Source organism: Anolis carolinensis, unplaced genomic scaffold (genome assembly GCF_035594765.1).
Source record: "Anolis carolinensis isolate JA03-04 unplaced genomic scaffold, rAnoCar3.1.pri scaffold_10, whole genome shotgun sequence".
NCBI lineage: Eukaryota > Metazoa > Chordata > Lepidosauria > Squamata > Dactyloidae > Anolis > Anolis carolinensis.
This window is the reverse complement of record NW_026943821.1, coordinates 357,524-382,088: the sequence shown is the minus strand read 5'-3', so window position 1 is coordinate 382,088 and position 24,565 is coordinate 357,524. Positions and strand designations below refer to the sequence as shown.

Sequence of the window (24,565 nt, the reverse complement as noted above, 5' to 3'; positions counted from 1 at the left end):
CACCTCTATAATATGGTGTAGCTCTATGTACAGAGCACCTGCCATGGGTTTTTTTGCTCAAGACAATTTGCTTAGGTATGCTTCTGCATCTGGATGGTCCTATTCAGTTTGGGGATTCCTTTTCTCCCCACATGTGCATTGGTCAGAGAGACTTTGCTGATTTATTCAGCAATGGCAGGCCTGGTTCCACCTTCCAAATCAATGGAAAGGAGCAGGAACAGAAAGGCACCGAATGGCTAAGTCAGGCATGGGCAGACTTTGGCCCTCCAGGTGCTTTGGACTTCAGCTCCCACAATTCCTAACAGCCTACTGTTAGGAACACTCAGAGGGCCAAAGCTTGCCCATACCAGACCTAAGTCAATCCCTCTGGGAAACCTCCTTGGCCTCTGTCTCTCAAGGACCTTGCAGCGAAGGGTGGGGGGGAATGATGCCCAGCGGAAGGGCCCAGATGAAGCCGCTGCCCTTCAGCGGTGCGCCTGCAGTGCTTGGTGTTCCTCTACGCCCTCCCATCCTTGGCCCTTTGGCCGGTGCTCACCTGTGCTGGGAGTCCTGCGCGAGGCTGATTCGGCAGGAGGCTCCCGGGGTTTTGCTGAGGTAGCTGAAAGAGATTTGGTGTGGAGAGGAGCCCTGCGGAGGAGGAGGAGGAGGAGGAGGAGGAGGAGGAGGAGGAGGAGGAGAGAGGAGACACAGTGCTCAGGCAGGGACGCACCAGCCCCTCCCAGGCTGGCCTGCCCGCCTTAGGCCTTCCCAGGAGGCCTCTCTGACTGGGGACAATGGGAGCTGCACCCCGGCCTTGACGCAGGGCACCCGTCCTGCCCCATCCTGGCTTATTACCTTGTTGCCCTGGCTGGGCTTGCGGCAACAAGAACTGCGCAGGCGGCTGGAGGTGGTGTCCTGGGACCAGGACTAACTGCTGGAGCTGGAGCAGCTGCTGGATGTCCTGAGGCAGAAGAAGGGAGGAAGGAAGGGAAAGGATGAGAAAAGGAAAACGAGGGGAGGGAGGAAGAGAGAAGAGCAGGGGGACAGGCCTCGCCCCAGAGGAGCCTGGCAACCATAGAATCATAGAGTTTGAAGAGACCACATGGGCCATCTAGTGCAACCCCTTCCTCCATGCAGGAAAAGCGCCATCCCAGCTGGGTTTTTCATCCCTGGACTACACAAGTCTCTTGTGTCATCAGGTTTCCAGACCTCAATGAGTAGCTAACTAGAGGTAGGATTAGACTGAGGGATTCCTCCCCGCACATTCCTATGCATACTTTCCCAGAAAGGGCTTTGACTTTCCTCATCCTGATAGCCACCATCTCCTCCCCCCTTTGATGACTTAGCAATGCAGTTTCTGTGATGGGAACTTCCTCTTCCGTTTTAACTGCCTGGGCTGAACATGCGGTCCCCACTGGGGTTTGTGTTCTTTTGCCTTTTCTTCCTTTGGTGGTCCATGCTCTCCTTACATCTTGGATAGACTACTGCAACACACTCTACGTGGGGTTGCCTTTGAAGGCTGCTCGGAAGCTTAAATTAGTCCAACGAGCAGCAGCCAGGATGCTTACTGGAGCGGCATCCAGGGAGCACACAACACCCCTGTTGCATTAGCTCCACTGGCTGCCAGTCTGCTACCGGGCACAATTCAAAGCGCTGCCTTTGGCCTATAAAGCCCTAAATGGCTCCGGCCCAGTTTACCTATCCAAACGCATCTCCCTCTATGAGCCACCACGGAGATTACGGTCTTCCGGGGAGGCCCTGCTCTTGGTCCCGCCACCGTCACAGGCGCGATTGGCAGGGACGAGAGAGAGACAGGGCCTTCTCAGTGATGGCCCCCGGGCTATGGAACTCCCTCCCTGGCAAGATGAGATTCGCCCCCTCCCTCCTGTCCTTCGGGAAGATGATCAAGACCTGGCTGTGGGACCAAGCCTCTGGGGCAGGGCAGATGGCCATCCAGCCTTGTTTAAAAGCCTCTAAGGAAAGAGCTTCCACCACAGCTCTCCTTACAGCCCGGAAATTCTTCCTAATGATCAGGTAGAATCTCCTTCCCTGTCATTTGAACCCATGGATCCATTGAGTCCTAGTTTCCAGGGCAGCAGAAAGGAAGCCCCCTCGCTCCTCCTTTCACATATTTATACATAGCTCTCAGGTCTCCTCTCAACCTTCTCTTCTTCAGGCTAAATAGACTCAGCTCTTTAAGACGCTCCTCATAGGGACTCATGGTCTCCAAACCTTTGATCCTTCTAGTTACCCTCTTCTTCTGGACACCTTCCAGCTTAGAGCCAATCTCTCTTTTAAACTGTGGTGCCAAGAACTGGACACAGTATTCCAGGTGAGGTCTAACCAAAGCAGAATAGAGAAGCACCATAACTTCCCTTGATCTGGACACTATAAGGAACGGGGGTCTCCCACCCAGAGCCGCCCTGTGCGGGAGTGGCCCTGAGAGTGGCTGAAACAGGCATCGGGGGCTCACGTCCATCTTGCACTTCTTCCCTCACCTTCAGCGTAACCCCTTTGGTGCCACAAGCAAGCACATAGCTCCTGTTCCCATCTCAGACGGGGCCTGCAAGATAGCGCTGCCGGGCTGGGCCCTGCCTGCTTACCTGCGCCGTGAGCTGGATGGGCTGCGAGAGGGCCAGCTGGGGCGCCTGGGGCTGGTTCTGCGGGGCCGGCAGGTCGGAGCCCGGCTGCTGAGAGGCGGCAGCGGCAGCAGCGGCATTGGACTGCTGCACGGCGGCTGCCAGGAGCTGGGCCTGGGCCTGCTGCAGGAGCAGCTGCTGTTGCGCGGGCATCAGGGCCGTCAGCTGGGGCGCCGAGGGGCGCCGGTGGAGGAGGAGGCAGGCAGGGGCAAGAGGAAGCAGCGGAAGGGCAAGGGAAGGGTGGAAGGGAGGAAGGGTCGAAGGAGGGAGAGGAATAATCCAGACAGAAGAGAGAAGGAAAAAGCGGGTGAGCTAGTGCTACAGCAAGCGCAGAGGAAGCCAAGCAAGCCCACTCCCGGCCTGAGAGGGACCCCAACTGCACTTATCATTCATTCACATGCCACCGACATAATTTTACCCATGTTATTCAAAGAAAGACTTTAAATCAGGGGATTGAAGAAGAATCGGGGCCCTGATTTTCTCATCTTGTCTCGGGGTCGGATCGGATCTTGCAGCCACCAACCCAACCGCCTAAGCCGCCTGGTTTATGGAATTGCGAGGCTGCTCCTGAATGATGAACAATGCTGTGATGCCTCCTCCACACTGCCTTGCACAAGTCGTCTTTGGATCACAAGCGTTTGCACTTGTTTCTGAAGCAGGGCCTCCCAATCTTTGGTCCTCCGGGTGTTTTGGACTTCCGTTCTGGGAATTCCTGCTAGGCAAGCCCCGGAGGACTAATGGTTGGGAGCCATTGCTCAGGAGCTGAGTCTCGCTGCTTTGTGGGGCTCCACTTACCCCTGCAAGCTGGCTGCCGGCTAACATCAGCTGGGCCTGGGGCAGGTGGGGCGGCTGGACTGGGGCCGGGGCCGGAGCCGGTACCGGGGCTGGAGCTGGAGGCATCTCTGTGGGGTCTTCGGCTTTGATCTGCAGGAAGAGAAAGAAGAAGGGAGTTGCCAGGGCCGCCTCTCCTGTTCCATCACCCGGGATCGCCAGCATCACTGCCTGACTCCTTCCCCCATTCTCCCCCTATTTCTGTGGCTTTCAGATTTCACTCACCTGTGCAAAACGATCTTCTCGCAATACACAACTAAAACACTTGGATTCCACTTTATTTGCTGTATCTACAGCCTATGTAGTCCTGGCAGACGTAGTTTGGGAAGGCACCAGAGCTCCGTGTCTAAACATTCTAATTTTCCTGTACACCAACCGTGGGCAAACTTTGGCCCTCCCTCCAGGTGTTTTGGACTCCCACAGTTCCCAACATCTTTGCTGGTGCTCTGCTTTCCAATTATCCTTGTTTGTTTTCTCCTAAAGATCTTGGGGGTACATTGAATTATGTGCATTTGGTGGCAGGTGGTCTGTCTGGGCTGGATCCATGACTAGGCCTCTGCCCATTCTAGAGCAAGTGTCTCTCCTTGGCATCTTGTTCCATTTTAAAGAGCTCATACTCTGTGCTGAGCCCAACTGCTATTTCTAAAAACAACCTTCTTAGACTTCTGCCTTCTGTGGCCACAAAGAGCCCGCCAGACAGACATAAGCATCCCACCCCTAACCCCTGACCCCTGGAAGTTCGTTCACTCTGACACATTGCTACTCAGTTTCCTGTTTTGCTGCTGGTCCCCGGAAACAGGGGATTCCCCCCAAAACCAACCTTGATTCATGGGTTCCTACCCGGCTGATAACAAAAGTGCAAGGCAGCAAAGCGCCCGCCCCTGTGCCGCCACAGACCTCTCCTTTTGTACTGATACGGACAACAAAGTTATTCTATTCTATTCTGATTCGCCCCCTGGCTCTGCTGCAGGGGCAACTGAGGCAGATGTTTGGGCAACCCCAAGCCCCTTGGCTACTTTGTAGGGAGAGCCACACACTCCCAGCTCATGTCACGGGCAAAAGGCCTTATCTGATACTTCCTCTTGCCTCTGAAGAAAAGGCAGATTACAGTGGTTTGCGTATTATGCAAATTTCCTTCGGTTTCTCTATTAATAATCAAAAGGCAGGTAATAATCAGCCACAAAAATCTTTAATAACTTTGCAAGCTCCAGTTTCTGAACAGAAGCAGCTCTTTGCAAGCTCCCCTTGTGTTCCAAAGCCTGTTTACTTGCCCAAAGGTAACGGCAGATCAGGCATGAGCCAACATCGGCCTTCTATCCAAGTGTTTTGGACTTAGACTCCCATAATTCCTAACAGCCTACTGGCTGTTAGGAATTGTGGGAGCGGAAGTCCAAAATGGAGGGCCCAAGTCTGCTCATGCCAGCTTGGTTTTTCTCTCTCGGAAACTGACATGTTGAAGGATGGGCTGGAGCTCTCCTTTCGCTGCCCCCAGAAAGATGCACTTCCAGGCAGAAGCCTCCCTGTGCTGCCAATAATAACAGAAGGACCGAGGCGGCAGCCAGCTCTCCTCTTCCTCCTCCTCATCTTCCTTAACGGGTTTTTAATTGGAAGAGTAGGAAAGTCAAAGTGATATTGGGGACTGACCAGAGAGACTTATCTGAGCCTCTTTCCAAAGGAAGAATGAGCAATAAATGTAATTTTAAAAAAGAAAATGCACTTCTTCCCTGCACATATCTGACTCTTCCTTCCAGACAGAAGAGCTGAAAATCCAGCCTCACCTGCAGCTCCTGTGGCTACTTTTGGGTGAATGGTGGCAAGAAACACACAGGGAAATCTCAGCGTGGATGCGGGTCTGAGGGGGGCAAAAGCTTGTTTTGACTTCATGGTGTCCTCAGAGAGAATTACACTATGTAACACAGCTTTTGTTCCTGGGTTATAAATGCCATTTCCTAATTGGTTCTGTCATTAAAGACATGGAAATTAAACTGCCAAAATCCTGCAGCACATCCTGCAGTCTCAACCAATCCAACCTAGTTTGTGGCAGCCACAAAACAACCAAGTTTCTGGAGTATAGCAATCACTTTTAAAGTAAGAACAGCACAATTAATCAAGAATAACGCTTTTGAACCAGGAACAGATTTTTTCAAATGTTGTTACATTGTGTTATTGTTGTCACTATTGTTGTTATTATTGTTGTTAATGGTTGCTACAAATGCAGCAGCTCATATCTAAATAAGCCTTGACTCGCAGTGAGGTTCAGCCCTGGGCTACCTCAGTGTTGTGAGGCTAACTCTTGCAATGAGAAAAGACACGGCTTCCCGCGGGCTAGAAGACTCCTCCAAGCGATTCCTTTCCTAACCTGTGGCCCATCGGTCCCCATGATTCCTCACAACTGGCCTGAGGGCTGCTGCTGATGGTGCAGGGAGGCAGGCCTTACCTTGGTGCCGGTGCTGGTGGGGGACGGAGAGAACGGAGAAGGCTTGCTCTGCTGGGTCTGCGAGGGTCAAAGAGGGGAAGGGAGTGAGCAACCGGGCAGGCAGGGGCTCTGCCGCCATGGCTCCCCCTCCCCCCGCCGCCCACTATGCCCCATGTTTCTCACCTGGTGGTTTGTGTCGGGTCCATTTCTTTCTGTATCTATAACCAAAGAAGACAAGCTCGTCACAAAAGCAATCCAGAGCCCTCACTTGCAGCTGCACTGGGCCTTCCTTCCTAGACCCATATCCCTCGCCCCACGGAGCCCCAATGGAGCCTGCTGGGCCCGCTCTGATTTTTCTCCAGGATTCCCTGCAGTGTGCTCTTCTCCTCTCCAGCCTTGATCCATGAAGCCCCCAAAAGGAACTTCCCCAACTCTGGACATGGTAAACCGAATGCTCAGCAAATCCTGAATGTGAAATGATACCAACATTCTGGGCTTTCCGAGTCAAACCCCTTGCTATGGGGCCGGTCATAGGGGAGAAGAAGGTCCCACCCCTTGAGGGCCTCTTGTTCCTATGCCCCATGAAGCAATCGGGCCCGGAGGCCTTGCTACCTGTGTGCTCTTCTTGCAGCTCCAGCCGTGCCTTCTCCAGCTCCAGGGGCTTAGACATTCTTACTTCTGGAAGAGAGGAGGAGACAAGTGGGGAGGGGGAGAGAGAGGGGCGGCCACTGAGATGACGGGAAAGGCCTGAAGAAGGCTTCAAAGAACAGGGCGGGGAGCAGGACACAACTCTGCTGAATCCCCCCACCCTCAAATTAAAATAAACGCCAAGCCTGCTGCCATTGCCCCAAAGACCTCTCTTCCTTTTGGGCACCCAGAATGGCCCAGCCAAAGGGAGCTTTCCTAAGCTCTAGTTATTTGCTTTTTTATAAAATGCACCCTTAGAGCTTCCCCAGCATATTTTAGCACTAAGATTGGGGAAGATTTCCTGTCACTTGGATTCGCTGTTAACCAAAACAGAGACTGTGGTCAAGAAATGAGAAGAGGACTGAGACGGTGAAGGAACCAGGGGAGATGCTCAAGGGAAAGGCAGAACACTCTGCACCAAAGCCAGGCTGGCTGCAGGTTTCTGGTCTCTGGTTGTGAAAGTTGGGCAGCAAAGAGTGCTGGCAGGAGCAGAACCAACACGGCTGAAGCTGGAGTTTGGACCCAAGGGACAGAGGAAGGGGTCTCAAAGCAGTGACTAAACTGTGGCTGTCCAACTGTGGCCATATCATGAGTAGAGGGGAGCAGGAAAAGGTGACCAGGCCACAGGTGGACAGACTCCATCCAGGAAGCCACAGCGGCTGCCCTGACCTTGCTGTGAAAGGTGGGAGTTCTTGGAGGCCTCTGAGGCTTGTCTGGCAGGGCCTGCAACCTGCTGCTGCTGCTGCTTTTTCAGCCTCCCCGTCCTCCAAACTGCTGGCCACCCTCCTCCTCTTCTAGCTGGCTTTCACTTCTGCTTCCCTTTCACATTTTTAGATGCTTTAAAAACAGCCTCTCGTTTACTGAAAGCCCGGCTAAAAACAGATGCCCAGGAACCATGTGGCTGCCCCCTCCCTCCCTCCCTCCCTCCGCTCCAGGGCCCTGATCCTCTGCCTTTTCTCCTCCGAGCAACAAACACGGCTGCGATAGGGCGGCTACAAAGAGGGCCTCCTAATGGGATGATTTCACGTTTAGAAACCAGTCATTCCCAGATATCTTGAGGAAGAGATTTCCAGCCGGCCCTGTTTATCAGGCAGGTCTCCTCAACGCCTGGTCTGCCACCATCAGAGCTTCACCTGCCCCCCGGAATCAGCAATCAAAGTGGGGCAGCGGCTCCTTGCAGATGCTTCCAATCTCCCATTGAGGTGTCCGCTCATTCATCTGTTTGTGCAAATCCACAAACCCACTTGACGTTTTCCTTTGGTCGCAACATTTCAAACATTGCAATAACTTCCAGCAATTAGAAATAAAGAGTTTAGGCATTGCAAGAAAAGGATGTGAGCAAAGCGAAAAAGGAATGAAAAGTTAAGAGCTCTTGGCATGGACGATATTGCAACAGCTCAGGCTGTGCCATGCTAGAAATGGGAGGGTTGAAGGGAAATGTCGGAATTGCCCCCCCCCCCCCCCGCCCCTCCGCCCCTCCGCCAAGTAGGAGCTTCCCTGCCCAGACACAAACCAAGCCTGGGCTCCTGGGCTCCTTGACCATTTCAAATATATGTTTTAAAAATTACATTATTGCATCCTAAGCTGAGCCTTCGAAAGACTCATTTCCTAAGGCTTTTAAAAGGAGGTGGTGAGTGAAGGGGGAGGCCTCCTTTCCCAGGACGTTTAGGGAGCTGTACAGTCAGCCCAGAAGGGCCCCAAGTGAGACAGGGTAGGGCTCCTTTAATGGCTGCCGGACTGCAGCTCCCGCCCTGGCCAGGGGAGAGGGCCACAGGGAGTGGGGTGCATCAGCAACACCCGGAGGAAACCTTTGACACAAAGGAAGGAAACAAGCACAGCTTGAGAGGGAACTTCCTGGCACTGGAGCTGAAAGGCCGGGGGGCCCAGCAGCCCTCCCGACAAAGCAGGATTCCTTGCCAGGGCAGCGGGGCCTTTGCCCCACCTTCGGTCAAAGGGTAGGCAACAAGACCGCGGGCAAGGAGGGCTCCCCTGGTGCAGAAGAGGGAGGTGAGTGCGGAAGAGAGCCAGGCAAGCGAATGAAGCCACAGCTGCTTACCTGTTGCCCACAGGCCCCAGTTCACCATGACTAGGATCCGCCTGGCACAAGGAAAGGGGGAGGGAGGACGGCCGGTGCCGGTGGCGCAGATGCCAGGCGGTGTGTGTGTTCCCCAATGAGCAAGCAAGAGGGGAAGGGTGGCTGGCGGACCAGGAAGGGCCTCTCCTCCTCTGTCTTCGGGGCAAGTCTGGGGGAGTCCCCATGCGCCTCAGAAGCCAGAGCAGCAAATGCGGCAGGAAGCAGCTGGGAGGAAGGAGCCATGGCAGGCGTGTGTGTGTGTGTGTGTGTGTGTGTGAGAGAGAGAGAGAGAGAGAGAGAGAGAGAGAGAGAGAGAGCATGTATGTGAGAGAGTGCGAGCGCATGCAGGCAGGGAGTGTGGCTCAAGGCACACAACAAATGCAAAGCATCCCCAAAGTAGTCAAGCCCCAAAGTATAAAGAGTTCTCAAAACGGCACAGAAGCTCTTGTGTCCTTGCAGAGAGGGAGCCAATGGCCTTAATGATTTGTTCTAGCATAAGGAGGCTTAATACGCCAAGATGTACCTCCCTGCTCATCACCAATACAGACACGAATGCGCTCTGCTCATGCTCAGAAACACCTGGGTATGACTTCAGTTGGGCACCGAGCGGTTGGGCACTGGCATCCAAAACATCCCATACACGACTTCCCCACAAAACCCAAGGCCTTGAAGGCAGCAAGAAGAGGCACTTCCAGTCCTTCAGTCAAAAGACAAGTTTTCCTCCCTCTTTCTTTCTCTCTCTCCTGTTTATGGCAAATAAAGAAGGTGGAAGAAGCAAACAGAGGGCTGTTAATGGGAAAGGAGCTGTCTGTGTCCCCATTAAATGCAACGAATGAAGTTAGGCAGCTGCAGAAGGAGCACCTTGCCCAGCAGCCACCAGCAACGGTCAAGCGCCTGGGTGGACCTTAGCTACTGGACTGGTAATTCTGGATTCAGGCCACTGGGGGGCGACGGAGTGCCACAAATGCCGCCCTCACCTGGTGCCGCCCAGAAGCACATTCACTCCTTGTTTTCAGAGGAGAGGAGTCCGGCCTGCAATTGGATCCCAACAGGCCACACAACCTCGAGAAGCGTCCCAGAGGCCATTCAACTCAGCCACATCCTTCTGTCAGAGAGAGCACATTACTATCAGAGGCTCCTACAACTGGACTCGGGACCATTCCTTTGCCAAATCCAAAGTGTGGAGGCCACGAATGGCCACAAAAGTCCTGAGTGAGGAGAGAGTGGACGCTCAGCCAGGATTGGCCACCACAGCACTTGTGCCAAGGTCCATCTGAAATACACAAATAAAGCATACGCTCACAGAACCTCGTGTGGGTCCTGCAGTCCATGCCCCCTCCACAACTAACACTCAGGCGTCCAAAGCCAAGAAGGTACGCAGCTCCTGGCAAGCCGTGTTGCGTGCCTATGCTCTTGGATGTGCCGTGTGTCACAGAGGAAGAGAAAGGGGACACAAAGGCCACTGAGTCCAGCCTCTGCTTTGCATGAACAGCCTTTAACTGCGAGGCCTCCTGAGCTTAATGGAATAACATCTCCAAGGAGCCAGGGCCTCATTCTTGGGAGAGGCAGCATCACACTCAGCTTGCACAGCAAACACTGCCTCTGTGCTCAGTACAAGATTCATCTGAAGGACATTGGAACAAGATCCATAATTGCGCAGCATCAAATCTCAGCCACAGCCACAAGAGTTAAAGGCCCAATCTGTGAGGCATGGACCAGGATGGGAACGTGATGCCCAGCAGACAGGCCTTTCCTTCAACACAAAACTGGGCTCAGAATGCATCTGCACATGTACAAAGTGTCACCACTGCAGCCCTGCCATTTGGTCCCCAGGCATCCAGACCAAAGGCCACTCTGAGGCCGCCATCTTGTTCTGCTGCTCTGGAGGCAACTGCAGAAGTGCGACAGGTGGCCATGCATGAGCAAGAGCCGGGGCTGCTGGGCCAGTGCTGGTGTGGAATCAGCCATGCCCCTGCCCCATCTCCCCCCGCCACCCCCCGGTCACAAGGAGGGCCTTGTGGGTATCATCCAGAGCAGCCAAAGCTCCAGTGTTGAGGGACAGGGACCCCTCCGCCACCCGGCCCTTGCCTCTCCCCCCTCCCGTCGTGGCTGCCGTGGCCGGCTGCAGCGGGCGGTAATGAGAGGAGACGGCCGGTGTCGCGGGCGCTCCCCCGGGGCTGCGGTTATTGTATGTGACGCGCCGGCTCCATCGCGCTGCTCATATTTCTCCCCCGATCAATACTTTTGACTCCCTACAAGACAATAATCGCTTGTCCGCGGCCGCCAGTCGATCAAATACATTATTAGAGTGTGCTCCCGAGGGAGCAAGCGAAGGGGGAGGCAGGGAGGGCAGCGGCGTTGGGGGGCGGCCCAGAGCCAGCGCGGGACAACGGGAGCCATGGGCGGGGGCACGGAGGGTTTGGGGGGGGGTCCACGGCTGGCTATGATCCCTTCCCTGGGAAGCTTCCTTTCACAAAGACATGCCTACACAGGTGCGTTGCTACTGTGCCCAGAATCCCCCAAACAGCAGGCCCATGAGGAGATCTGGGAGTTCAGGGACAAAAAAGTAACTTTTAACCCAAACCTATAACCTCATTCTCCACCCAAAGGACAGGAAAGGCTTTGATACGAGTTTTGTGAGCAGAGTTCAAATGCCGTTTCCTCCATTTTTCAGAGATGTTCATCTGAGGAGAGATCCCCAAAAACATTCAGGTCTCAGAAGCCACTTCTAACAAAACCTGGGGATAATCTCTGAAGAAGCAGAAGAAATCCTCCAGGGAGAAGGCATTCATCGAATTGGACGTTCTCCCGATAGTGGATTTCACCCATGAAGACGGGGGGTTGGCTCCAGACTGTCCTTTTCCAGGTGATGCTTCAGGGCCCGTCTGCCCAGGCGATGCTGTGAGCTGCTCTCTGACAAGGCAGGGAGGGCCACCGTTTAGTGTGAGAGAGCAGCCACTCTGCTCCCGGTTCTTCTCATCTCTTCCGATTCCACCATAGGTCCAACACTGTTTAGTGTATCAAACAAGCCCTACACCACGATCGTTAAGCTTAACCCAAACAAGACATGTTCACAAATTATGGTTTGAAACATCTCTATTTCCAAGGAAAAGCTTCACCGTAGATAAGGCTGATCATCGTTTATTCGTCAAGAACCCCTCTTGGTGTTACAGTCTGCAAATCAGAACATGGAATTCTTTTTTAAAATTTTCCTTTGGCTCCCAGGACATCCCAGCAGCCTTTCAAAGATCAGAGCCTGGCTTGCATCAGATCAATTGCATTTTGCACTCTAATGCTAAAAACAAATTTGTAAATTCTTTTTTTTAACTCCAAGGCATATAAGAATTTTTAAAGAGTGTTTTATTCCCCATTCATTTCCCTGAAAATCTGAGGCCCCTCCACTGAATTTTCTTCAGATTTTCAATGATCTCTCATGAAACAGGCTGGCAAGAGACAACCGAGAGGACAGAAAGAATTAAAAAATATTCCTAGTAAACTTCAACAAGAAGATTTCTGGACGGTAAAGAATCTTCACAATTCAGGACTTATTCTGCATAAAATTCAGAAGTGGGTTTTATGCACAGGAATCAGCCTTTTCTGTGCAGAAATAACATCACTGGTCAGAAGTAGAATTTTCTGCAAGTACTGTTTTCTGTGCCAAAATAGGCCTGGTGTAAATTTTGAGCGGAGAAAGTTCCACGCTGCGAATAGTCTTTGAAACCAGTGCAGCTGAGCCCTGCCCTCATTGATGCGCATCCAAAGCCCGTTTGGGATCCGAAGGGGGAAGAGCTGGCGCCCCACAGATGCTCCTCTCCGTCTCTGGGTGTCTTTTCCCTCTGTCTTTGTAAAACACCTTTTCTTCTTCCTTAATATTTTTTTCTGATTCTTTTAAAAGTATTACTTTTAGATTACGAGCAGAAGGGGCTGCCTATTTGCTGCTTTTGTATAAACTGCACGTCCCGTTTATCAGTACCTCCCTCTCGGTGCCTTTTCCCTTTGGTTATTTCTCCATAATTACCCTGTAAGCGTTTGGAGGTGGACATGGCTCTATTTCAATTTCTGCAAAGTGTCTTGTTTATTTTAAGCACTATAGGAATAATAAATAATCGCGGCTGGGTCCAGGGGGAAGCCAGATCCAGGGACTGATGGGATCCCGTCACAGAGGTTTTGGTGGGGGGGGGGGGGGAGAAGAGGCAGCTGAATCTCCCCTTGCCCTCCCTGTATCACCAGCCAAGTCAAGGATAGAGCCTGTGTCTCTGAGCATGGCCAAAGTGCCAAAGTAACCACAACATCTCCTCCCAACACCTGGGATCTGAGAGCAATTCTTAAAGGAGAATCAAAACATAATTTATTTCTGTCCCTCATGGCAATGTCGGATAAGCAGCCTGTTGTCCAGATCACCACATTTCTTTTAACTTTTGTCATCTTTCTTTGGAAAAAGAAATCCTTAGGGTTCATAAAATAGAGGCAGAAAACGTCAAGGAAGGTATGGAGAACAATGAGATGCATGATGTACATACAGCTGCTTTGGTCCCACTTATTCACTATACTTTTGCCCATGCTTCCTCTGCCGGTTCCTTCTCTAATTTGTAATTAAGCTTCAGTGTCAGGGCTCCCATGGCGACTGTTTTAGTGCTGTGGCAAAAACTGTGGACACAATACCTGAGGCAAAGGCCACATAGAAGCCTCCTGCAGCTTTTTGGGGGGAAGGGGCAGATACTTCTTGAGAAAGCCCTATTTGGGGAGGGGGCTGCACAATCTCTAGGGTGCCAAGAGCCCCCCCCCCCGAGCACAGGCTCCGAAGAGGACAAGCACGTATAAAATGGCCACAAAAATCTGTGTGGCAAAAGTAAGCACGAAGGAGGCATGGATCTTCCGCACTTGCAGCTAGGGAAACGAAGGCAATTGGAAATTTGCCATTGTCACTTCTGTCATTAAGGAGCCATCAAACGGAACGGACGTGAGACAGAAAGAGGGAGAAAAGAGACGCGTGAGCACACGGCCATGCCTTGCACAACCGAGAGTGCTTTGCCAGGAGTACACAAGTGCAAATGCACATGGGGAAAGTAAAGGCGCAAATCCACTTTTCAAAAGGAAGAAATACGCTGCACGGCACAACATAAATAAACTGCAAGGCCCCAAAAAGCATGTGTTTCGTGAGGCCGAGAGGGCACAGAAAAGGTGAGGACCTGCCACAGAGAAGCAGGAGATTGTGGGGTTAGGGTTGTGGGTCCTGCCTACCTGTGGAGAGCCACACATTGGAAAGCACCCCCACAACTGCGCTCCCATCCCCTGCCATGTGAGAAGCCAAGCGGAGGCAGCTCTCCCGCCACCGCACGGCTACAAGAGAGAGCATGGAATCATTTCTATGCGCGCTGGAATTGTTTTGCGGACGGGCAGACGGGCAGATGGATGGGCGAGGGGTCTCTTTGGAGGCCCCGCCACTTCCCGACCTGCCCAAGCGTCACCTCCTCGGGAGGGAAGTGGTGGTTATCAGTCCCCATTTTCCCTCGAGAAGGGCCTCCCGCTGCTGCCGGCGCCTGAAGGACCATTCTGCGCTGGAGAATTTCCATTTCCCTTCATCTCTGCTTTCAAATGGACTTGGGAGGAAAGCTTCACCTCCAATATTTCCCAAAGCCTTTCCTCAAAGGCTCCAGCATCTCGCTTGTCTCCATGAACCCAACACGGGGAACACAGCCACTTGGCCCCTCCATTTGGCCACCCATTAAACCATGTCTAATTCTACTGTCAGGATGTGGCCAGCGCTAAGTGGCCCCTTGGCTCCTCCAGGAATGATGCTGGGCCCTTTTTCCTCCTCCTCCTCCTCCTCAGCCTTGGCTTCAGACTCATTTATTGGGAATTGCTCTCCAAGTCTTGGTTGAGACTTCATTCCCCAAAAATGGACAAGAATCTAATCCAACTTGGAAGGAAGTACAGATGGATCGAAGGGGAAAGGAAAGGAGGGGAGGGGAGAGAAAGTGTCTCTGTGTGCAAAGAAATCCCATCCTCTTTGCGGCTTTATCAGAGCCCTGGTTGCAAGTAGGGGAAGGTGCTTAATGTGTGCTAAGGGGTCACTAATCCACGTTGCAGGGTCTGGAGCATGCCCCCGATGATAAGGGGAAGCCGAGGAACAGCGTGAGGGGTGGGCCAGGGGGCTTGCAGGGTATCTATATGTATATAGGAGTGTGGGTGTTATTTGGGGGGGGGGGAGCTTCCGATGAACAATGGACCTCCTGAAGGAGCAGAAAGGGATGGAGGCAGGGGGCCAGGAAGGAAGGAAGGAAGGAAGGAAGCAAGGAAGGAAGGCAGGCAGGCGAACGGGGAGGGAGGGAGGGAGGGAGGAGGAGAGGGACACTGGAATTTGCAGCGAGGTGTTATGATTATTTTGGAGCAGGGATAAAACTGAGGCAGGGATGATAAATAGGATTAATATGGCGGGGCGTGGGGAATCGGCCCCCAAGCTGCCGCTGCCACCACCGCAACATCCCTCTCCCATCCCCCAGCGGTGGCTGCGCTTGCTTTGAGGGGGGGGGCAGCATCCGTCAGCCCAAGCGCCTGACAATGAAAATGGTTTCGAGCCACGGCTGCCGATCGATACTGAGCAGGGAGGAGGGAGGGGGGAGGAGGGAGGGAGGGGGCTCCGGGCGATGGCAGGGCCAGGCCTCTCTCTCTCTCTTGCTCGCTCTGGCTGTTCTCTCCTTCGCTCTCTTTCGCTCCGGCGCCCCCTCCCTCCCCCCCCCACCTCTTCCACAACCATTTCTCCTTCTCCTCGCTTCAGACGCATTTCATTTTCTTTCCTATTCCATTCCCTGGTTTCTGCGTTGCAGCAGACTTTGTGTGTATGGGGGGAGGCTAGATGGGGGGCAGGTGACATCCCCTCCCTGTCTGGTCTCTCTCTTTCTCTCTCTCTCTGTCACGATTTCGCAGTTCTCAGCAGGCCCTGCCAGAGCTATAATAGTAATAATAATTTTTTTAAAAGCAATAACGGCAGCAAAACCTGGGGGAACAGCTGGGCTGCTTTCCCCTCTGCCCACCAACACCCCCCCCCCCCCCGCATTAAATTAACACCCAGAAGTCGAGGAGCAGGAAAGAGCCCAGGCCTCTCCCGCAATCCCCAAGAACAGCCAGGCGCTGCTGACAGGAAACACAGGCACAGAAACAGCAGAGGAAGGTGTCCCCCCAAATCATGCAGGGCTGGACAGCTCCCAGCCCACCGTAGTTGCTCTTCAGCACCACACAGAAAGGAAAAACAAGGGTTGGCCCATGGAGGGGGGAACGGGCCTCCCGTTTGCAGGCCAGTGCACAAAGACTGGGGGTCTGGGGCTGGGGCTGAGCCTGAGGGATGCCTGGCTGCCCCATTTGGGGGTAAAGCTCAAGGAGAGGAAGGCAGAGGTCGCCTGCTCCACGGAGGCCCAGTCTCCCATTTGTTGGGCTTCAGGGTATCATTACAGGGCAGCAAATAGCGGGTTGCTTAATGGATAATGGCCCCTTCCTCCCTTCCACAGGGCCTCCTCAACCTGGGTGTCTCTGGTTGAGGAGGCCCTGTGGAAGGGAGGAAGGGGACATTATATGATGTACAAACTAAAATAGGGTTGCAGTGTTTGACTGGGAGAGCTGCCTTCAAGGCTTTGGTCCCATCCATCGTTCTCTCCACGTAGTAATAATAATAATAATAATAATAATAATAACAACAACAATAATAATAATCTATATGGGAGGGTTGTTAGGGTAAAATAAATAAATGTGTCATGTGCCCAGTGAGCCCCTTGTGAGAAAGGACAGGCCACAGACTCCCCTTCTTCCAGCCTTCCTCCTCCGTGCCTTGCCACCCAGCCCCAGGTGCTGCTACCCCTTTCCCCCAATAACCCTCTTCCCACTGTGCTATCCTTGGGGTCCTTTGTGTCCATCAGCCCTTGTCTCCCTTCTCTCTGTTCAATGGAGGTCATTTCTTTTCTTCCCCTGCACTGCATCTAAAACACAAAGTCAATCACCCCACAACTGCCCCATGCTCTATTTGTTCCCACTGAAATCTCCCTTTTCTTGGAAAAGCCCCTCCTCTGCCCTGTCCCCAGGAGACACTTCCTCCTGTGGGAAAGTAAGGCCTGCAGGCAGAGGCCATTCCAGTACATTGGAGGTTTGGAGGTGCCAGGTCTCCCAAAGGCAACTGAGGGCCATTCATTCACTGCATCAGCTACTGAGGAAGTCAGAGGCTCTCCTCAGCACAGTTCCTTGGGAGAAGGCCCGGAGTTTGTGCCAGCTGTCGGTCTTGCCTTGCTTTTAACCCCCCACCCCACCCCGTGTGCCCATGCACACACGCATACACACACATCTGGCTTTGCATTGCCCTCCAAAGAGCTTTGCACTCAAAATGGCCCTGCTGCTCACAGCAACAGCGCCTGCAGCAGACCCTGAGGCAGGAACAAATGCAGCCTCCTCCCTCTTGAGGGACGAGGGATCAGGGCCCCAGCAGGCTCCCTCTTGGGGTCCCGGCAGCCCTTCTCCCCTCAGCTTCATGCCCTGCCTCCAAAATGGGAAGAGGATGTATGCGCCTCACAGGGCTCTTCTCGTGGGGAAGAAAAATGTGTTTCCGTATGTGCCTGTGACACACAAGGGGTGCTAATTTGTATGAACTGCCTTTAAACTGACATGTTCCATGTGTTACATGGTTTAATGTGCTTCTGGTCTTTATTTTATGATTCCGAATTATTCCAAACTGTTCCCATTGGTTTTATGGTATGCAGGCTATGGTGTTGGTGGTTGTATCTAACATCTGGCAGCCCAAAGGTGAACCAAGGATGGGGTTTGGGGGATTTGCCTTTGCCTTCTGGAGAGAGAAGAGCACAATGGCCTAGGAGACCACAGGGTCCAACACTTCTGACATCCCTGGGCAGGCTCTGAATTACCGATGGTCTCAAGCAGAAAGATATTGGAGGCCGAAAGACCAAGGTGATAATCCTATGCAAGAGTTTCAATATTTCTAACAGGCCCCAGAGCAGCTGATCAGTGAATCCCCTCTAACACAACCCACCAAAAAATGCCCTGCAATTCAAATCATTGCAATGCCATGTTCAACTTCCTTCCCTCTTTTAAGCTACTCCTTCACTTCCACAAGTAGAGGGGGGAGGGTAGGGGGTAAATCACTGCAGGAAACTGATGGAGGAGGGCCTTTGGGATCATCCTCTTGGAGGGCAAGGAGCCCTCGTAGCTGGCATTATCCCTTATGGGGACCTGCTCCCCCTCAACTGAGCCTCAGAGGCGGGAGAACCACACAGCTCCCTTGGTGACACTGGGAAGGAACCATGTTGATGAAACCACTAATTGTTTCATTCCATCTGCATGGGGCAGAGGAGAACCTATGGCCCCAGCCCCACAGTTTCCCTGCCTTCCATGCCACCTCTTTTGCCGGGGGGGGGGGGGGGGGGCTGAGATCCCACCAAATACGCTGCAGGCCACTCCACTGTGCATGCACACGGTCACAATCTTCTGTGCAAAGGCAGAGGAGCCCACAAGGGAGTAGCCGAGGCCCCGGCCCTCCCAGGACCCTGCTGAGGGGGCCTCCTGTTCCCCCGACACACACACACACACCCCATTTGCCCGATTGCCAGAGCTGTCTATCAGGCCCGCGTCGGCTGCCAGGAGCCATGCTGCGAGGTGGGGACGCTGCGCCCTCAGGGGGCCGGGAGTCGGGTCGGGGGGGTCACGGTGAGGCCCCCTCCGCTAACAAAGGGGCAGCCCTACCTCCACCCCCTTTCCTTCCTTCCCTCCCCAAACCTCTGCTTCTGGGTCAGGGGAGGAAGAGGGCAGAGGAAGGCACCGCTGAGATGCCCACCTTCCCTGGAGCGAAGTGGGGGCCATGACCCACATCAAAAACCTGGATATTCAGGCCTCTGTGAAGACAAAAGCCCTTTGCACCTGTGGCCCCTGCTCATGCCCAGGTTGCCTCCTTTCTTGCCTTTGCAGGAAGGTTGGGCACACAGACAGATACTCAGAGGGCCAGTTTCAGCCTTCAGCAGGCCACACTGCAAAGAAAGGACTGGGCAGTGGCAGATACCAGCAGGGAGGGTGCCAAAGGCGTGCATGATGCGGCCTTCCATGGACCATGGACCCCCCTCTCTCTAGCAACAGCAGGGCAGTATTGGACCTCCATGGTGGGGAAAGAACTTTCTGCTCTCTCTCATAGAATCATAGAAGAGACAACATGGGCCATCTAGTCCAACCCCTTGCCATGCAGGAAAAACACCATCAAAGTACCCCTAACAGATGGCCATCCTGCCTCTGTTTCAAAGCCTCCAAGGAAGGAGCTTCTTCTATGAGGCAGAGGATTCCACTGCTGAGCAGCTCTAAGTTGTTCTTCCTAATGTTCAGGTGGACTCTCCTTGCCTGATACTTGAACCCACTGGAGCCCATTCCTTGCTGAGGAGGTGCCCCTCCCCTCCCCTGAGCACACCTTCTCTCTCAGGCATTCCCAGGCCTTCTGGCTGAGAGGGAGAAGGGGACGGGGGGGGGGGGTGCTGTGGGGTGGAGGGACCCCGCTCCTGCCTCTGTGGCTCTTGTTAGCCTTTCCCTTGAGGCTCTTTCTTTCCCAAGGCAGTGGCACCCCCATCGCTCTGGTGGCAGCCGCCTCTCCTCCTTGTAGAGCGGGTTCTGCACTCTGTGCTGCCAGTAATTAAAACCCCGTTAAAGTTCATTAAGCAGCTCCACTTCCGACCTCATTAAATGGTGATAAGAAGGAGAGAGTGCAAATGCATATGAAGTGATCGCTCACTAAACCTCTGCTCAGCCATTCCCTGCTCTGTGCCACTTCTCCTCCTCTCTTTTTACCTTTCTCTCTTTCTTTCCGCCTTTTATTTTCTTTGCAAATGGGGACTTTGGAACTGGGGGTGTTCTCCTTGCAACTACTGCACCAAGGAATCAAACCTATTTGTGCATTAACAACAAATGCCCCAGTGACTTATTATTACTCAGAGGCCCCTGATTCCATTCCACCTCTTCCTGGCAATGGAGGGGAGACCCTTTTGGATCCCCCCCCCCTATTTTGCCTGAAAGTTGTCCCAGATCCAACCCTCTCACAGGAACTTTAGGCAGAGCAGGAAGGAAAGCAACTCTTTTGGGCTGCGGCTCCCAATATCCCCCCCCCCCAAAGTGTGGTGGCCTTTGAGGTGCTTCAAGCCAAGCCCAAATGCTGAAGCCCTGAGCGAAGAGGAAACCAAGAGGTGACCCGGAAGCTTAATCTGACCCTTGGCACTTCCCGTCCAGCCCCCTGCCGACATCAAAAGAGCTTAGCCCCAAACCTGACCTGAATATCGTTTTGAAATATCAGCTGCTCGTGCAGGGGATTTTTTAGGCACAAATGCTCCTGTGAAAAGAAACGGCAGCACCACTGCAGGCAGAGCCTTTCGGCAGGCAGCAGCTCTTGTAGGAGTCCCAATTCCACCCTCCATCTGCCACCCCCTTTTGCATCCTGCCCCTTCCCATTTCAAGCCTCAGTTGCTTTGGAGTGAAATATTAGACACAAGGACGGCACTGTGCGCGAAAGGAAATTAGTGGCTCTTAAAAATGACAAGAACCCAGGGCAGAGCTGTTCTTGTATGCACCACCATAAAAATGCCCAGGGTGGGAGGAAGGAAGATAGATAGAGAGATAGATAGATAGAGAGATAGATAGATAGACAGACGCCCCCCTTAGCCTTTGCCATTCAGCCGCAGACCCTTCAGAGACCAGCTCTAACACCCAGAATCATGGAAGCAAGAGCACGAAGGGAGCCCAAGGGCCATCTAGTCCACCCTCCTTCTGTCAGGACAGGAGCCTTCCAGCCTTTAGCACACAAATAGGCAAACTTCAGTCCTTCTTCCAGGTGTTTTGGACTTCAATTCCCACAATTCCTAACATTCCAGCTGTTAGGAATTGTGGGAGTTGAAGTCCAAAACACCCGGAGGAGGGCCAAAGTTTGTCCATGCCTGCAAGTTTAGCATCAGTTCAACCAGGTGCATTTCCTGCCCATGTTTCCGGTGTTTTTGGCTTAGGAGTCTTCTCACAAGATTGGCTCTGAAAGTCCTGCTCTGGCTCACACCTGCCCTTTGGCATGAAGCGGAGGACAGGACTTGGAATAAGTTACCTTTTTGGGCTATGACTCCCAGCATCCCCAACCAGGACGGCCAATGAGGATACAGCCTTAACCACTGTGTAGTGCCTTTCCCTCAGAAACATCTATCTAGATAGGAATTAGAAACAGCCTTTTTTTTGCCCAGAGTTTTGATAAATGATGTTTCTCCTCTGGTGACAAATTGTTCATTTTAGTTGTGCTTTTATGGGATTTCACAGCAGACTGCCTTGATTTTTGTAAACTGCCTCAAGGGCCTGGTAATGATGGAAGGACCCTGGGAACAAGTGTTTTAATTGGGTAACTAAATAATTAAACAAAGCCTTGCTTATCTTGGGCTAATGGTTGAGAGGTGTGTCTGTCTGCCCAAGCAAAAAAACATTCCTTTTCTGGATGGTCATTTCAGGAATCCCTCCTGGCCTCTCTGCTGTAATCATATATCCTAAATGCTGTAATCATATATCCTAAAAAGATAACTTCTGGGATGCCTAGCTTTGCAAGTACTTTTGGGGTATGATTCAGAGACATGATGCAGAATTCGTGTCAAGTCATATTTAAGGATTCTTCTTAGATTATTTTAAAAAGTTTTTAAAGCCTATTTTAATATGTCTCAAACAGTTTTTAAGTCTATGTACTGTTCTACATAATATCTTATGCCTCACCCTGAAGACCCTTGTGGGCTGGGAGGTGCTATAGAAATATTCCAAATAAAAGGATAAATAAATAAAGAGAAAACCCCAACATTTCTCCATCCTTTGAAATGTTCTTTTTGGAGATCCATATATATAGCAGGATTGGGTATAAATGCAAATAAGTAGAGGAATAAGGTTGGCAACAACAAAAACAGTGGAAGGTGGGCTTCTGGCAGAATGACCAAAGACCATGTTATCAACCACTCAAATTCCCAGTAATGTGAACACACTGCAGTGTTCTCAGCACCGCAATCCTCATGCAGACCCCACAGAGAAACCCATAATGCTGCTGCTGTTGTTTATGTTGCACCATCAAATTCATATGGACAAATGTGGCCCGCCAGAGTCTGTACACAGGGCAGCAACCTGTAGATACCAAGAACTAACTCTCTGCCATGTGTGCTAATGACCAACTACCACAAAGCCTATGGTGCTACAGCCAGCTCCCATTTTCCACAGAACATGTCACAAGAAGGGTGCATTCACTCAGCCATTTCCTATGCTGACTGTGTCCATAGGCACAGGTTGCAAAAGACCCCGTGTGTCGAAAGCAGTGAGCCAGCTGCATACAATGTTCACCAGTGGCATCTCTCACTCCCACTGCTTGCAGAGCTACATGGAAACCCACACACCTCACCACACAACATGCATGGGCAGCCTGTGCCCGTGACGGATGACTCATGCACAACTCACATGAAACACACACACAAACATACACAAGACATAGTTGCCAAAAGGGGCAAGTTCTATTCTCCTTGCCCATGCTGATCCATAAGAATATCAGCCCGAATTTCCAAAGCCTCCTTATGCCAGGCATGGGCAAACTTGGGCCCTCCTCCAGGTGTTTTGGACTTTAACTCCCACAATTCCTAACAGCTAGTAGGAATTGTCGGAGTTGAAGTCCAATACACCTGGAGAAGGTTGCCCATGCCTGGTATAAACCCACACAACACGAAGCACAGTTTTTCTGTACATTTCTCCTCATACTTTGTACAGGAATCAATGGCCAGGTCTCCTCCAGACTCTGAAGGCACTGACTCAGAGGCCCAACCTATTTGAGAGGAGAATTGCAGCACCCGCCACCTTGGACAGCTCCTTCAAAATCGCAATGAAAATCCAGATCCCTTCCACTGCCCTCTGACTCGGACACTGCCTTCCGCCATCATCTCCCCCTTCTTCCCTCCTCTGCCGCCTGAGGCAGCCGCATCACCTTGCTCATTAACAGGCCTGCCTGCCTTGCATCTGGGGCTAATTCTGGGACATTTCTCTTCACATGCCCTTGGAAGATCGACAGGCAGAGTTGTTCCTTTTTCTGACTGCCCGCCTCCATTATCCAGAGCTGAGAAGCAAGGGCCGAAGCCGCCCAGTGGGTCCGGGGCCATCGGAGACACGCCTGTGGCCATGGCTCATAAACCAACGGCTCATCCACTGTGCTCTCCTCCTCCTTCGTAGGCCATCCTCCACGCCATGCTCCCCATTAATACACAGACCGGCCGTCTGACAGCTCTCATGGTCACCATTCACATTAGCGCAGCAGCCATTTTATTACCTTCGCTATCAGAACTCGCTGGCCCTGAGTCCAGCCTGAGGAAGAACAGAAGTGAGGAGGAGGGAAAGGGAGACCCATTGGGAATTTGAAGACTCCCCAATCTGGAGAAGGAAGAACAGAGAGGCAGGGAAGATGGAGACCAGAAGGAGGCATTGGGGGCGAGATGTGGGTGGGAAAGAGGGGTGGCCAGTAAAGAGGGTCCCGGCTTTGGGAGGTTTAAAGTAGAGGGTGACAGGCATGTACACGTAGCAAACACACACAGGCACACTATTGCCTACGGTTGCTCAGGGGTGACACATCAGCTTACATCAGGGACATGTAAGCAAAGGTGACATCTTGCTTGGCCAGCTTGAAGACTCTCTTCCTGCATTTTGGCCAAGAGACAATGCTCCAGGGCTTGGTCTGAAGAAGTAACAAAAAGGAGGAAAGCTTCCTTCCAGGAGCCACAGAAGAAGAAGTGGGATGGCTGAAGCTGAGCGGGGGTCCCAACAGAGGGGGGGGGGGGGGAGTGATAGTTGAGCTACAAGTCTAGGAGTTGCAAGTGGCTGGCAGGGCTGGAGGCACAAACAGGTTGTAGGGAGGGCATCTCTGAGAGGAGGAGAGGTGCCACTTCCCCGGCCACATTGGCCAGGATCTGGGAAACTGAGCCTGTGCCTGCATGTGTGTGTGGCCACTTCAAGGCGAACCTCCCTCGTCCAGGGACCAGAGAGAGGCATGGAGGAAGGCAGTCAAAGCGATGGAGGAAGGAGGAAAGGGCTCTCTCTCTCTCTCTCTCTGCAAGACATAGCTCAACCCCCTGCCCTCCTCATCCCCCTACCTTTCCTAGACACAGGCTAAAGCCCTGAGCCTCCCCCCCCCAAATGGCCAGTCCCTTGGGAGGCCTGCCCCCTCCTCTCCCCCTCCTGTCCCCCCCCCCCCCCAATCCGCTGACCCTGGCGCGTGGCTCTGCCCGGAGGCTCGGCTGGAACAAAGGGCCCAGAGCTCGGCCAATCAGGGTGTGCGGCTCTCCTGCCGCTGACCTTTTTATGATTATTATTTAAGGGAAAAAGCAGAGGCTGTGAGGAGGGGAGGGGGAGGGAGGAAGGCAGGAGGAAAGGAGCGTTGCAAGGAGAGAGAGAGAGAGAGAGAGAGAGAGAGAGAGGCGGCCTGCCTGCCTTCCTTCTCACAGCCCTCAATGGAAATGCCCCAAATCTTCTCCTCACACAATCCCCAGCCTAGGTCTCTTTCCAAAGAGTCTGGGTCACTTCACCCACACACCAAAGGCACCACCCCAAGAAGCCATCTTGCCTCCACCCCAAACACATGTCTCCACTCTCAGGGAAGTGTGGAAAGGGCACACATATCCTTCACTTCGCCCTCACCAACATTCTCTACGCATGGCCAGAGGAAGTGGGCCCTAAAACCCCTACTCCAGGTATACAATCACCATTTGGCCAAATTGCCAATCATCTCAGGGAAAACTCCTCTCACCCCATCCAGCATGGAACAGTTTACCATGAATGGGGTATTTCATAGGGTTGCCTTGGTCAAGAGCCAGGCCTCCTTCCTGGTTCTGACCAGTTGGAATGGCTGATCCTCATGCATCTCTTCAGATTTTG

The 24,565-nt window shown here is 52.8% G+C and overlaps 1 protein-coding gene across 6 annotated transcripts in view; it reads right to left on the bottom strand.

The window, feature by feature from the left end:
• The window catches only part of pou2f2 (POU class 2 homeobox 2), a 70,136-nt gene that overhangs the window by 10,912 nt on the left and 34,659 nt on the right, over positions 1-24,565 (bottom strand). For 3 of the 6 annotated variants that reach the window (XM_062962675.1, XM_008123450.2, XM_062962673.1), the window contains 7 exons: positions 6,478-6,543; positions 6,049-6,083; positions 5,887-5,943; positions 3,414-3,542; positions 2,583-2,783; positions 835-940; positions 536-627 (listed from right to left, as the gene is read on the bottom strand). In XM_062962675.1, the coding sequence (XP_062818745.1) occupies positions 536-627; positions 835-940; positions 2,583-2,783; positions 3,414-3,542; positions 5,887-5,943; positions 6,049-6,083; positions 6,478-6,543 (686 nt within the window). Of the gene's footprint in view, positions 1-535; positions 628-834; positions 941-2,582; positions 2,784-3,413; positions 3,543-5,886; positions 5,944-6,048; positions 6,084-6,477; positions 6,544-8,608; positions 8,790-24,565 lie in introns of those variants that run through there. The other 3 variants (XM_062962676.1, XM_062962671.1, XM_062962672.1) reach the window with 3 other exon arrangements.